We start from the raw sequence: 14,438 nt of genomic DNA, 5'->3' as shown, positions 1-14,438 counted from the left end.
TTTAAATTGCTTATTTTACATTGAACTTGTTTAGTTTAATTTGTAGTCTAATCAATCAACCAATCCACTTTTGATCACTCGACCTACTAACCCTATACATTGTTTCCATTGCTAGTGCACCCACAATCCCTTGGGACGATCCCTACTCACCCTAGCTATATTTTTAGTTAGAGGAAGTAGTGGCATTTATAAATTTAAAACTTGGCCACATTGTACACTTACACTCTTTTGCACATCTTTAAACGTTGGTGCGACGGTAGCACCATTTGACAAAAACATGAAGTGGCTGCAACATATTCCGATTCACAAGTTGAGAGGGTGACAATGAGTTGTTTCTTTGAACACCATGTAAAAACAGTATTTCCCATAAAAAAAAAAAATAGCCCAAAGTACTTTTTTCTATCATCCAAATCTCCAGCCCAATCGCTATCACAATAACCCACAAGCTTGAAATCATTAGAAAATGAATAGAATAACCCAAAATCAAAGGTACCTTTGATGTAACGAAGAATCCTTTTAGCTGCCTTGAAATGAGTTATGGTGGGTCTTTCCATAAACCTACTAAAAAGCCCAACTGCAAATAATATGTCCGGCCTTGTGCATGTTAAGTATCTCAAGCTTCTAGCAAGACTTTTGAAAAATGTTGAATCACCGTCTCTCCATTTTCATCTCTCGACAATTTAATTCCAACTTCTATAGGTGTGTTCGCCAATTTACAATCTTTCATCTTGAATTTCTTGAGAATTTCCTTAGCATAGCCTTCTCGGTGAATGAAAATTCCATCCTTCATTTGCTTTACCTCAATGCTAAGATAATAAGCCATAATGCCAATGTCCATCATCTCGAACTCTCGAGTTATAACCTTCTTGAAATCTTTAAACATTTTTTGATTACTACATGTGAAGTTTAAATCATCCACATACAAGCAAACAAAAAATATATATTCATTCTCACTTACTTTGGAGTAAAGAGAATGCTCATATGGGCACTTTGAAAAATTATTGTCTTGAAAATATTTGTCAATCGGCTTATTCCACACCCTTGGTGCTTGCTTCAAGCCATATAAAGCCTTCTTCAATTTCAAGACTTTGTTTTCTTGCCCCTTTACAACATAGCCCATGGGTTATTGAACATACATCTCTTCTTCAAGAAACCCATTCAAGAAAGCCGATTTCACATTGATAAGCGCTGAAAAGTGCACAATTAAACCCCTTAAGCTTAGGTATTCTAGGACCTTTATCTATCTTACTTTCTCATTTTAGACTAATTTCATGTTATTGTCCTTTTCAGGCACTTATCCCAAAAATAAGTTAATTCAGCCAAAAAAGAGCATTAAAGAAGCTAACTCAAGCTGGATGGCAAAAAGGAGTAAAGTGGAAGCAAAATGAAGCAAAGTGTGAAGATTTAACATGTTCGATCGATCTCAGCAATCCTTCAATCTATCTGGACACATCAAGATGGATCCAAGCCTTTGTCCTTATCCAAAAGATTCTACCATATTCGATCGATCCAACAATTCTTCGATCGATCGAAAATATTCGATCTTATCCACACCTACCACCCCACTTACCACTTTTGTCTCTTTCCCAAAATATCTCAGAGATTTGTCTTTGTTCAAAAAGGCGCCGCCAAGGATGGATCGATCTCTGCAGCATTCGATGGATCTCACATAAGTTCGATTGATCTTACCACAGTTCGATCGATAGAACCCTCTCAAGTGCGAATTAAATCAAATTCCAGTTTATTAAAAGTTGTCTCATGGTGTAATAATTGAAGAAGCACTTATGCACGAGTCTAGACCATTGGGTGTGACACTTGAGCCTCCTATATAAGGATTTTGAGCCATTTTTACACATACCTTAGAAGATATCATCTCATATACTTAGACATATACTTAGAAACATTCTTAGAGATGAAGAAAAGAGAGGAGGAGAGGCTGGAGACACATTCTTGGGAGTTCTTCTATTCTTCTAGGGTTTCCATCAAGAAGGAGGTCATTCCTACCATGGAGATAGCCCTTGAGGGTTGGATGACTACTTCAATGAGTGGCTAAACATCTCCTTGGGGCTAGAGTTAGCCCTAAACATGCTTTCTAGACTCTAATGCTTTGTATTTTGAGGGGATTTGTGTTGTAATCTTGTCTTGACACTTATTTTATATATAAATCTTGTTTATTCAATAATTTGTGTGGTTTAATACTTCCAATTGATCATTCATTCTATCCATATGTCTATGTATACTAGAATAGATGTTCATGTGTTTATCTCTAGTTTTTATGTTATTGATGCATGTCTATGTGTGTTGATACTATGGATCTAGAGATTGTCAATGCATAGTGCTTAATAGAATACTATTGTTGTTTATTTGATGGTTCATACTCATGTCTTGATGGATTGTACCTCTCCCTTAGTTTATTTAGTTTAATTTTCATGCCCTTAACTTAGTTGTAGTATAGTTGCCTTAGTTATTAGATGGGAGAACAATCCATGCTTATTGTTTGATGTACCATGCTTATAAATGCAAGTAGTATTATTCTCTAACCATGTGATGTGTTTGGATTGTGAGCTTAAAGGAAGGATTAATGGCTTAGTTTGATGTATTGTGCTATTCACTAGGTTGTTTAGACAATATATGCTTAATTGGTCATCCATACTTGTTAAAACAATCAATCACACACTCTCAAATTGCAATACATGTTTTCCCTCATTAATTATATATTGAATATCTAGAATGGTGACTTGTTTTCTCTAAATTTCATTTAATTTGCTTATTCTACATTGAACTTGTGTAGTTTAGTTTGTAGTCTAATCAACTAAACACACCACCTTTTGATCACTCGACCTACTAACCCTATACATTGTTTCCATTACAAGTACGCTTAAAATCCCTTGGGATGATCCCTACTCACCTTAGCTATATTTTTAATTAGAGGTAGTAGTGACTTTTATAAATTTAAAACTTGGCCACATTGCACACTCACACTCTTAGTGCACATCTTTAGATGTTGGTGCGACGACACACCACACATCTATTTGGTGGATTCTCCAATTGTTTTGGGATGCCAAAGAAATTTACAATCTAATTATTTCCAAATGAGCTACGGGTGCAAATACCTCATCATAGTCAATTTCGAGCTTTTGGTTGCACCCCTTGGCGACCAATCTTACTTTATATTTTTCAACTTCACCATTTACATTCTTCTTTGCTTTATACACCCATTTGACACCAATTGTCTTTTACTCTTTTGGAAGTGTAGTAAGCTCCCATGTGTCATCTTCTCTATGGATTTACTTTCTTCATCCATAGCATTTTTTCATTTTTTATCTTGTGCCGCCTCTTCAAATCCTACGGGTTCATAATCTGCAAAGAGACAAAAAAGTGTTAGATCACCTAACATTTTCGTTACCTCATCCGTTTCTTCATATATGTCACGAAGACTCCTCATGCGAAGTGGTGGTGTGTCACTTGAACTTGATGATGATGAAGTTGATTGTTCTTGAATTGATGGTGGTGGAGGTGATGTTAGTGGAGAAATGGGCTACTTCATGCCTTCATTATCTTGTTCCTCTTCCGAAATTGGAAAAATATTATAGTCTTCATTTGGAGTGTTCCAATCTCATGTGGCTCCCTCTTCGAATTCAACATCTCTACTAATAACAATCTTCCCATTACTTGGATTGTACAACTTATAGCCTTTGGAACTTGCATTATAGCCAATGAACACCATTTTTTCACTTTTGTTGTTTAATTTGGTCCTCTTTTCATCCGCCACGTGCATATGGCCGGACAATGCTCCCAAAAACCCGTAAATGAGAGACACTAGGCTTTCTTCTGCTCCATATTTCTTGTGGTGTTTTGTTTTGCACACTTCTAGTAGGACATCGGTTGGACAAGTACACCGCACAATCAACCGTTTCAGCCCAAAATTCTTTAGGCATTTCCTTACTTTTCAACATGCTTCGAGCCATATTGAGAATGGTTCTGTTCTTCCTTTCTGTAACTCCATTTTGTTGGGGCGATCTCGGAACCGTTAAAGGATGGTGAATTCCATTTTCTTTACAAATTTTTTTGAAATTATTTCATGTGAATTTACCACCTCTATCGGATCGAAGAGCTTTTACATCATAGTCACTTTGTTTTTCAACAAGTGTTTTAAATTTCTTAAAAATTCCATATACCTCTGATTTTTGTTTAAGAAAATACACCCATATGTTTTCGACTAAAATCATCAATGAATAATAAAAAATAATTATTCTTACCAAATGATGATGGAGAAATTGGATCATAAACATTTGAATGGATAAGTTATAGTGGCGTCGTAGCTCTTATGGTAGTTTCTTTAGGAAAACTTTTCCTTGATTGTTTCCAACGAGATATCATTCACATAATTGATTTGGATTATTAATGAAAGGCAATCCCTTCACCATCTTTTTTTTGGCTAACAACTCTAATCCTCCAAAACTCAAGTGCCCAATTCTTAAGTGCCAAAGCCAAGTTAAATCATTAAAACAAGCCTTTAAACATTTAGCCTCGTCAGCTTGAATATTTAGCAAAAACATGTACATCCAGTTTTTTGTCATTGGAACCTTGGCAATCAAATTACCCAATGAGTCTCTTATCGAAAGACTACAATCCTTCATAGAAATATTGTTGCCTTTCTCTAAAAGTTGTCCCAAACTCAAAATATTGTTCTTCATGTTAGGCAGATAATAAACATTAGAGATAAATTAATGATGCTCATTCCTCAAATGAATCAATATTTTACCTTTCCCTCTTACCGGAATTTGTGATAAGTCTCCATATGTCACCTTGCTATTTATTGATTCATTAATATCAATGAACTTCTCTTTGCTACCAGACATATCGTTGCTAGCACCGGTGTCAAGATACCACACATCTTCTTCACTCCTTTCACCTTTGTGTGCCAACAACAAAGTAAGCTCCACTTTTTCATCAACATAATTAGTTTTTTCTTCAACATCGTTAGCAACATTTCTACATTCCGAAGCATAATGACCATACTTTTGACAATTGTAACATTGAATTTGAGACTTATCATACCTCCTTCCATATGACCTTGAGTAATTTCCTTAACCACGACTTCTTATTTGTTGTGAGTTATGGACTTTTTCTTCATTGTTGGTTGTGTGTTGACTGCTTTTTTCTCCTCTTCCACGGCCTCTTCCTCTTCCTCGGCGACATGCATTTCCACGTCCTCGGCCCCTTTGATTTCCTCCATGTTTTTCGTCTCTTTCGTTCAACGAAAACTTTGTTTGTAGCATTTACTCCAAAGTTTCCTGTTTCTTTACCACCTTTTCTTCATGAGCTTGCAATGAACCCATGAGTTGATCAATAGTCATGTAATCCAAATCCTTTGACTCTTCAATGGCTACAACAATGTAGTTGAATTTGGAATCCAAGGACCGAATGATCTTTTCAACGACCCTTGTATCAGTCATGGTAGTTTCGCCATATCAGATATCTTCATATGCAATGCTTCAAATTCACCCCGTAACGTTTGGAGGCAAACCTTTTTCACTTTATCAACTCCTTGGAAGGAATTTTGAAGAATCTCCTGTAGTTGCTTTGCATTTTGTGCACTAACAACTCTTTGTAGCATTCCATCATCCAAACATTGATGGATGGTCATCACCGCCTTTTGGTCCTTATTTCTCATGACTTGTAAAACATCTTTTTTGGCTTGAGACAAAGTTACCTCATCTTCTGGCTTATCATAACCTTTGGAAACAACTTCCCACACATCTTGTACTCCCAAAATTGCCTCCATACAGATACACCAATTTTCTTAGTTATCTTTGGTGAATCGAGACATTTGAAATGGAGCCGAATTGTTTGCCATTTCTTCTCTCTCTCTCACAAACTAGCTCTGATACCACTTTGTTGGAAATAGTGGCCTAATTATACACACACCACTATACTATTTGGAAGAAAATAAAAATAGAGGAAAACATTTTTTATTTTACTTGATTGAAAATGAGTACAATACATGGGTTTATATAGGCTTCAAAACATAAATGTAAATGAAAATTAACACCCCACTAACATAACATTTAGTAGGCATAACTCCCACTAACTTACTAACATGACCATTACTAGTTGTAACTCTCATGCCCCCCCACTAACTCCCATAAAAATTCACATAAACATAAAATTAAACACCAAATAAAAAACACCAATAACCTTCAAAGACATTGAAAAATATAATAAAGTTTAATTTCTAACACCTGTATGGCTGATCTTCTTGGATGTAGAGGAAAGCTAAAAGAAGCATTAGAACTCATTCAAAATATGCCTGTCAAACCTGATGCTGGCGTATGGGGTATATTGCTTAGTGCTTGCAAGAATCACCGAAATGTAGAGATTGGTGAGTATGCAGCTCATCGTCTTTTTGAAAAGGACCCTCAAGCAGCAGCTCCATATGTAAAAATGGCCAATATATATGCATCGACAAGAAGGTGGGATAGAGTTGGAGCAATTAGAAAAATGATGAAGTGTAATCAAGTGACAAAATCTCCTGGGCAAAGTCATCTTCTGGTGAACGGGAAGTCATGCATTTACTATTCAAGATAGATGTTATTAGGGGCGGAGCTAGGATTGCAAAGTGAGGGGGGCTAAAGATATAAAAATTTAAAGATGAACACAATAATTTTTATGACAGATATGTTATATATATTCAAAAATACCCAAAAAAAAAAAAATAAATAAATAAAGGTGATGGGCTTGTAGCTTTGGTTACACTAAAAGAGCTATTTGAATGGAATGAATACTCTCTTAGAAGATAAGTGAGATTTCGTTTGCTGGTTGTTTCTTTCTATTGTTAAGAGAGTTGCTCATTGCTGGGCTTGTCCATTTGCTATTTTTGTTTTATTATGGATTGGGCATGGGCATGGGTTGGGCTATGACGGATTGGGTTGGTCTATGATGGATACAAAGTAGTAGTACTAAATTTTTTTTTTTTTTTTGGACCAAGTTAGCCCAAACTAAGTTACGCCCTTGGATGTCATCTCGAAGGCTCAATGATACAAGAAGTATTGGACTGCTTAGTTTTGCATTTGAAAGAGGAAGGATATTCATCACATTTAGAGCACATGCGAGTCTCTCAAAATATTCTTTTGTGTAAAATATATATTGCCACATATGATGTGTAAATTTTTTTTTTTTTTTTATCTCCAGCAGTCTATTAAGATACACTTCCACGTCACCAATGTATAAAATTATTGTGTATTTTATACTACCTTTTCACATAGCCACATGAATATATTTTCTTTCTCTTCCCTATTTCTCATTCCATTAATGAATCAACTCTATATTAAGTAGGTTTGTAAAAATTATGTGAAGTTTAGGCATGACACTGGTTGATTATTATTGGAGGATATATTTTTACACAAAAAAAATATATACAACGCTCTTAAAGCATCTCCAGCAGTTTGTTAAATTGCCACGTCACCAATGTATAAAATTGTTGTGTATTTTACACAATCTTTCTATACAGCCACATCAATAAATTTACTTTCTCCTCCCTCTTTCTCATTCTAGCAAAGAACCAACCCTATATTAAGGAGGTTTGTAAAAGTTATGTTGGGTTCGTAGTTGGTTATTATTGGAGAATATATTGTCATACAAAAAGTATAAAGCTAAAAAATAAATAATTCAAAATTTTTATGTACATAGGATTGAGCCGCCCAATTAGATCTATTGGAGATGCTCTTATGATTGAGCCGCCCAGGATACAATTAGATCTATAAAAATTTCCTTTTTGAGACGACCCAGAACTATAAAAGCATCCTACGTTGCCTTTGAGATAACAATCAGCATAAATTATAGTTATGCTCGTCTTACCCAACAAAACTGAAAGTTTGATCATGAAATCACAATTACTAATCTGATGGAAGTATATATCTTTCAAACAATATTCTTAAACTTAAAAAATCAAGCAGAATACCAAATCCAAGTAAAAAATAAAAAATAAAAATAAAAAAAATAAAAAAAACTACAATATTAACTAGAGAATATTAGTTCCTTGATTATAGGGAAGCTTAACAGGGCTGGCGATGCAAATCTCTGCTGCAAGTGGCTGAAACCCCCGTGAATGAAAGCCAAGATCCACGACTGTTTGCTGTTTGAGGTCTAACCAAAAAAGATTGAAATTAATTTGTACGAGGAGAACTTGGGTGGTACCCTTTGAATAACCTAGAATTCCTAGTTGGCCAACATGAAGATCTTCATACACATTGTTAGAAATTAAACTTTATTTTATTTAGTGTTTTACATTTATGTGAGTTTTTTATTGGAGTTAGTGGGGGGCATGAGAGTTACAACTAGTAAATGGTCATGTTAGTGGGTTAGTGGGAGTTTTGCCTACTAAATGGTCATGTTAGTGGGTTAGTGGGAGTTTTGCCTACTAAATGATATGTTAGTGGGGTTTTAAGTTTCATTTACATTTATGTTTTGAAGCCTATATAAACCCATGCATTGTACTCATTTTCCATCAAGTGAAATAAGAAATATTTTCCTCCATTTCTATTCTCTTCCAAATAGTATAGTGTTGTGTGTGTAACTAGGCCACTATTTCCAACAAAGTGGTATCAGAGCTAGTTTGTGAGAGAGAGAAGAAATGGCAAACAATTCGGTTCCATTTCAAATGCCTCGATTCACCAAAGATAACTATGAAAATTGGTGTATCCGTATGAAGGCAATTTTGGGAGTACAAGATGTGTGGGAAGTTGTTTCCAAAGGTTATGATGAGCCAGAAGATGAGGCAACTTTGTCTCAAGCCGAAAAAGATGTTTTACAAGCCATGAGAAAGAAGGACCAAAAGGCGGTGATGACCATCCATCAATGTTTGGATGATGGAATGCTACAAAGAGTTGCTAGTGCAGAAAATGCAAAGCAACTATGGGAGATTCTTCAAAATTCCTTCCAAGGAGTTGATAAAGTGAAGAAGGTTCGCCTCCAAACGTTACGGGGTGAATTTGAAGCATTGCATATGAAGGAATCTGAATCAATTTCAGATTATATTTCGAGGGTCCTGGCTATTGTAAATCAACTAAGGAGATATGGCGAAACCACCATGACTGATACAAGGGTCGTTGAAAAGATCCTTCGGTCGTTGGATTCCAAATTCAACTACATTGTTGTAGCCATTGAAGAGTCAAAGGATTTGGATTCCATGACTGTTGATCAACTCATGGGTTCGTTGCAAGCTCATGAAGAAAAGGTGGTGAAGAAACAAGAAGCATTGGAGCAAGTGCTACAAACAAAGTTTTCGTTGAACGAAAGAGACGAAAAACATGGAGGAAATCAAAGGGGCCGAGGACGTGGAAATGCACGTGGCCGAGGAAGAGGAAGAGGCCGTGGAAGAGGAGAAAGAAGCGGTCAACACACAACCAACAATGAAGAAAAAATCCATGACTCACAACAAATAAGAGGTCGTGGTAGAGGAAATTACTCAAGGTCATATGGAAGGAGGTATGATAAGTCTCAAATTCAATGTTATAATTGTCAAAAGTATGGTCATTATGCTTCGGAATGTAGAAATGTTGCTAACGATGTTGAAGAAAAGGCGAATTATGTTGATGAAGAAGTGGAGCCTACTTTGTTGTTAGCATACAAATGTGAAAGGAGTGATCAAGAAGATGTGTGGTATCTTGACACCGGTGCTAGCAATCATATGTGTGGTAGCAAAGAGAAGTTCGTTGATATTGATGAATCAATAAATGGCAAGGTAACATTTGGAGACTTATCACAAATTCCGGTAAGAGGGAAAGGTAAAATATTGATTCGTTTGAGAAATGGGCATCATCAATTTATCTCTAATGTTTATTATGTGCCTAATATGAAGAACAATATTTTGAGTTTGGGACAACTCTTAGAAAAAGGCTACAATATATCCATGAAGGATTGTAGTCTTTCGATAAGAGACCCATTGGGTAATTTGATTGCCAAGGTTCCAATGACAAAGAACCGGATGTTTTTGCTAAATATTCAAGCCGACGAGGCTAAATGTTTGAAGGCTTGTGTTAATGATTTAACTTGGCTTTGGCACTTGAGATTTGGGCACTTGAATTTTGGAGGATTAGAGTTGTTGGCCAAAAAGAAGATGGTGAAGGGATTGCCTTTCATTAGCAATCCAAATCAATTATGTGAAGGATGTCTCGTTGGAAAGCAATCAAGGAAAAGTTTTCCTAAAGAAGCTACCACAAGAGCTACGGCGCCACTACAACTTATCCATTCGGATGTTTGTGGTCCAATTTCTCCATCATCATTTGGTAAGAATAATTATTTTTTATTATTCATTGATGATTTTAGCCGAAAAACATGGGTGTATTTTCTTAAACAAAAATCGGAGGTGTGTGAAATTTTTAAAAAATTTAGAGCACTTGTTGAAAAACAAAGTGGCTATGATGTAAAGGCTCTTCGATCCGATAGAGGTGGTGAATTCACATCAAATAATTTCAAAAAATTTTGTGAAGAAAATGGAATTCACCATCCTTTAACGGTTCCGAGATCGCCCCAACAAAATGGAATTGCAGAAAGGAAGAACAGAACCATTCTCAATATGGCTCGAAGCATGTTGAAAAGTAAGGAAATGCCTAAAGAATTTTGGGCTGAAGCGGTTGATTGTGCGGTGTACTTGTCCAATCGGTGTCCTACTAGAAGTGTACAAAACAAAACACCACAAGAAACATGGAGCGGAAGAAAGCCAAGTGTCTCTCATTTGCGGGTTTTTGGGAGCATTGCCCATGTGCACGTGCCGGATGAAAGGAGGACCAAGTTAGACAACAAAAGTGAAAAAATGGTGTTCATTGGCTATGATGCAAATTCCAAAGGCTACAAGTTGTACAATCCAAGCAATGGGAAGATTGTCATTAGTAGAGATGTTGAATTCGAAGAGGGAGCCACATGGGATTGGAACACTCCAAATGAAGATTATAATATTTTTTCAATTTCAGATGAGGAGCAAGAAAATGAAGGCATGGAGCAGCCCATTTCTCCACCAACATCACCTCCACCGCCATCAATTCAAGATCAATCAACTCCATCATCATCAAGTTCAAGTGACACACCACCACTTCGCATGAGGAGTCTTCGTGACATATATGACGAAACAGATGAGGTAACGGAAAGGTTAGGTGATCTAACACTTTTTTGTCTCTTTGCGGATTGTGAACCCGTAGGATTTGAAGAGGCTGCACAAGACAAAAAATGGAGAAATGCTATGGATGAAGAAATTAAATCCATAGAGAAGAATGACACATGGGAGCTTGCTACACTTCCAAAAGAGCAAAAGGCAATTGGTGTCAAGTGGGTGTATAAAGCAAAGCATAATGCAAATGGTGAAGTTGAAAAATATAAAGCAAGATTGGTCGCCAAGGGGTACAACCAAAAGCCTGGAATTGACTATGATGAGGTATTTGCACCCGTAGCTCGTTTGGAAACAATTAGATTGTTAATTTCTTTGGCAGCCCAGAACAATTGGAGAATCCACCAAATGGATGTGAAATCGGCTTTCTTGAATGGGTTTCTTGAAGAAGAGGTGTATGTTCAACAACCCATGGGCTATGTTGTAAAGGGGCAAGAAAACAGAGTCTTGAAATTGAAGAAGGCTTTATATGGCTTGAAGCAAGCACCAAGAGCGTGGAATAAGCGAATTGACAAATATTTTCAAGACAATAATTTTTCAAAGTGCCCATATGAACATGCTCTTTACTCCAAAGTAAGTGAGAATGGAGATGTATTTTTTGTTTGCTTGTATGTGGATGATTTAATCTTCACAGGTAGCAATCCAAAAATGTTTGAAGATTTCAAGAAGGTTATGGCTCGAGAGTTCGAGATGACAGATATTGGCATCATGGCTTATTATCTTGGCATTGAGGTCAAGCAAATGAAGGATGGAATTTTCATTCACCAAGAAGGCTATGCTAAGAAAATTCTTAAGAATTTCAAGATGGAAGATTGTAAATTGGTGAACACGCCCATGGAAGTTGGAATTAAATTGTCAAGAGATGAAGATGGAGAAACGGTGGATCCAACATTTTTCAAAAGTCTTGTTGGAAGCTTGAGATACTTAACATGCACAAGGCCGGACATATTATTTGCGGTTGGGCTTGTTAGTCGGTTTATGGAAAGACCCACCATAACTCATTTCAAGGCGGCTAAGAGGATTCTTCGTTACATCAAAGGTACCCTTGATTTTGGGTTATTCTATTCATTTTCTAATGATTTCAAGCTTGTGGGTTATTGTGATAGTGATTGGGCCGGAGATTTGGATGATAGAAAAAGTACTTCAGGCTATTGTTTTTTCATGGGAAATACTGCTTTTACATGGTGTTCAAAGAAGCAACCCATTGTCACCCTCTCAACTTGTGAAGCAGAATATGTTGCAGCCACTTCATGTGTCTGTCAAGTAATTTGGTTGAGGAATTTGTTGAAGGAATTACACATGCTACAAGAAGAGTCAACGGAGATTTTTGTGGACAACAAATCAGCAATTGCTTTGGCCAAGAATCCGGTGTTTCATGAACGAAGCAAGCATATTGATACAAGATTTCATTTCATTAGAGAATGTATAACTAAGAAGGAGGTGGAGCTCAAGTTCATCAAGTCACAAGATCAAGTTGCGGATATTTTCACCAAGCCCCTCAAGTTTGCAGATTTTCACAAGTTTAGGAGTTTGCTTGGAGTTGAAAAAAAATCAAGTTTAAGAGGGGGTGTTAGAAATTAAACTTTATTTTATTTAGTGTTTTACATTTATGTGAGTTTTTTATTGGAGTTAGTGGGGGGCATGAGAGTTACAACTAGTAAATGTTCATGTTAGTGGGTTAGTGGGAGTTTTGCCTACTAAATGGTCATGTTAGTGGGTTAGTGGGAGTTTTGCCTACTAAATGATATGTTAGTGGGGTTTTAAGTTTCATTTACATTTATGTTTTGAAGCCTATATAAACCCATGCATTGTACTCATTTTCCATCAAGTGAAATAAGAAATATTTTCCTCCATTTCTATTCTCTTCCAAATAGTATAGTGTTGTGTGTGTAACTAGGCCACTATTTCCAACACACATGTGAAAAGAAAGATAGAGAATGTTTTGTCCACGACATCTCCCGCATCACGTAATTATTCATTACCCATAACTCCAGATGGTCGTCATCATTAACATTAATACCAAACAGCCACAAGCATCCACCCGAAACTCCCAAAGTCACCGACCAAAAATCTTTTGGGAGCTGCACCTCCCGGAAGTTCTCAACCCTGAGATCAAATGCAGCAATATAATTATCCTCATGTAACTCGGGCTGGCGAGTAGCCACCCAATGCAAAGCACCATTAAAAAATACACCATGCTGACCAGGTCTAAGGAGATTAGAGAAACGATGATTAATCCTTCTCCATACATTCGATTTCAAACTAAAAACTGTTATTTCAGAGCCCAAAGGGTTCACCTCATCATCAAACAAAGTGGCCACATTTACAATCTTGTAATCGTCATTGACGGGATCATACCCAAATCCATGAACAGTGTCACAAATTTCTGAAGAAGGTGGTGGCATAGGTGGTAAAATTTGGTGTTTTTTGGTGGATGGGTTTAACAACATGAGCACTTCATTAACACCCAAAGATATCAAACAAATCAAGCCATTGCAAGAACCTACTATATCAAATTTGTCTGCTTTCAGAAAAGGGTCGTCAAATTTTACTATATTATGGTCATCATGGTTTAGGATATCATCAAGAGAGTCAAACCCTAAAGAATAGAGACCGTCGACCTTCAGTTTTTCAAAAATCAGAGTGAGGTTATTGTTGGTTGCGAGTGATTCATTGAGTTGCAAACTGAGGAAGTTAGGGGAGTCAATTAGGGCACACCATCTTTTAGAAACGCACCTGAACCGTAGCAGAGTTTCTACTGGAAGTCGGGAGAGAACGTGGACTATCAAATCTTCCGTGATGTTGGCCATTCCCGCTGGATTGATTAATTGTTTTAGAGTCTCTTTCTCTCTCCAATTCGCTCGGTCTCTTCTTTTTAGGGTTTAAGGTTTTGAGGAAGAGACAAAGTAGAGGAAGAAGAGTGTTGATCCTCGTTTGGTATATATATATCACACACAGACATACACTGTTTGGAACCAATTCCTTTTAGAATTGGAATTTCATGTATATATTTAGAACAAACCTTCCAAAAAAAAAAAAAAAATGTATATATTTAGAACAAATTGGATTTAAAATAAAATTGGAAATAAAAAATAATATTATACTATTTTGTCTTTGTTTAGATAATAAATTCAATTTTATTTTATTGTAAAATACATCCCTAAGTTACATCAAGGAGACAAATAATGGTAAGGACTACACGATGCAAGTTTTAACCCTTCTATAAACACACACATGCATACACTGTTTGGAACCAATTCCTTTTAGAATTGGA

The 14,438-nt window shown here is 36.4% G+C and overlaps 1 protein-coding gene across 1 annotated transcript; it reads right to left on the bottom strand.

The window, feature by feature from the left end:
* Nucleotides 1-13,065: 13,065 nt before the first annotated feature.
* Nucleotides 13,066-13,974, bottom strand: LOC132277400 (F-box protein CPR1-like). Its single transcript, XM_059779265.1, has one exon. The coding sequence runs from the start codon at nt 13,972-13,974 to the stop codon at nt 13,066-13,068; it is 909 nt and encodes a 302-aa protein (XP_059635248.1).
* Nucleotides 13,975-14,438: the final 464 nt, after the last annotated feature.

This window comes from Cornus florida, unplaced genomic scaffold (genome assembly GCF_030987335.1).
Source record: "Cornus florida cultivar Cherokee Brave unplaced genomic scaffold, ASM3098733v1 CherokeeBrave_3.0.0_Hap2_Chr01, whole genome shotgun sequence".
NCBI classification, from domain to species: Eukaryota; Viridiplantae; Streptophyta; class Magnoliopsida; order Cornales; family Cornaceae; genus Cornus; species Cornus florida.
The sequence above is the reverse complement of the archived record's forward strand: the minus strand, read 5'-3'. Positions and strand labels throughout refer to the sequence as shown.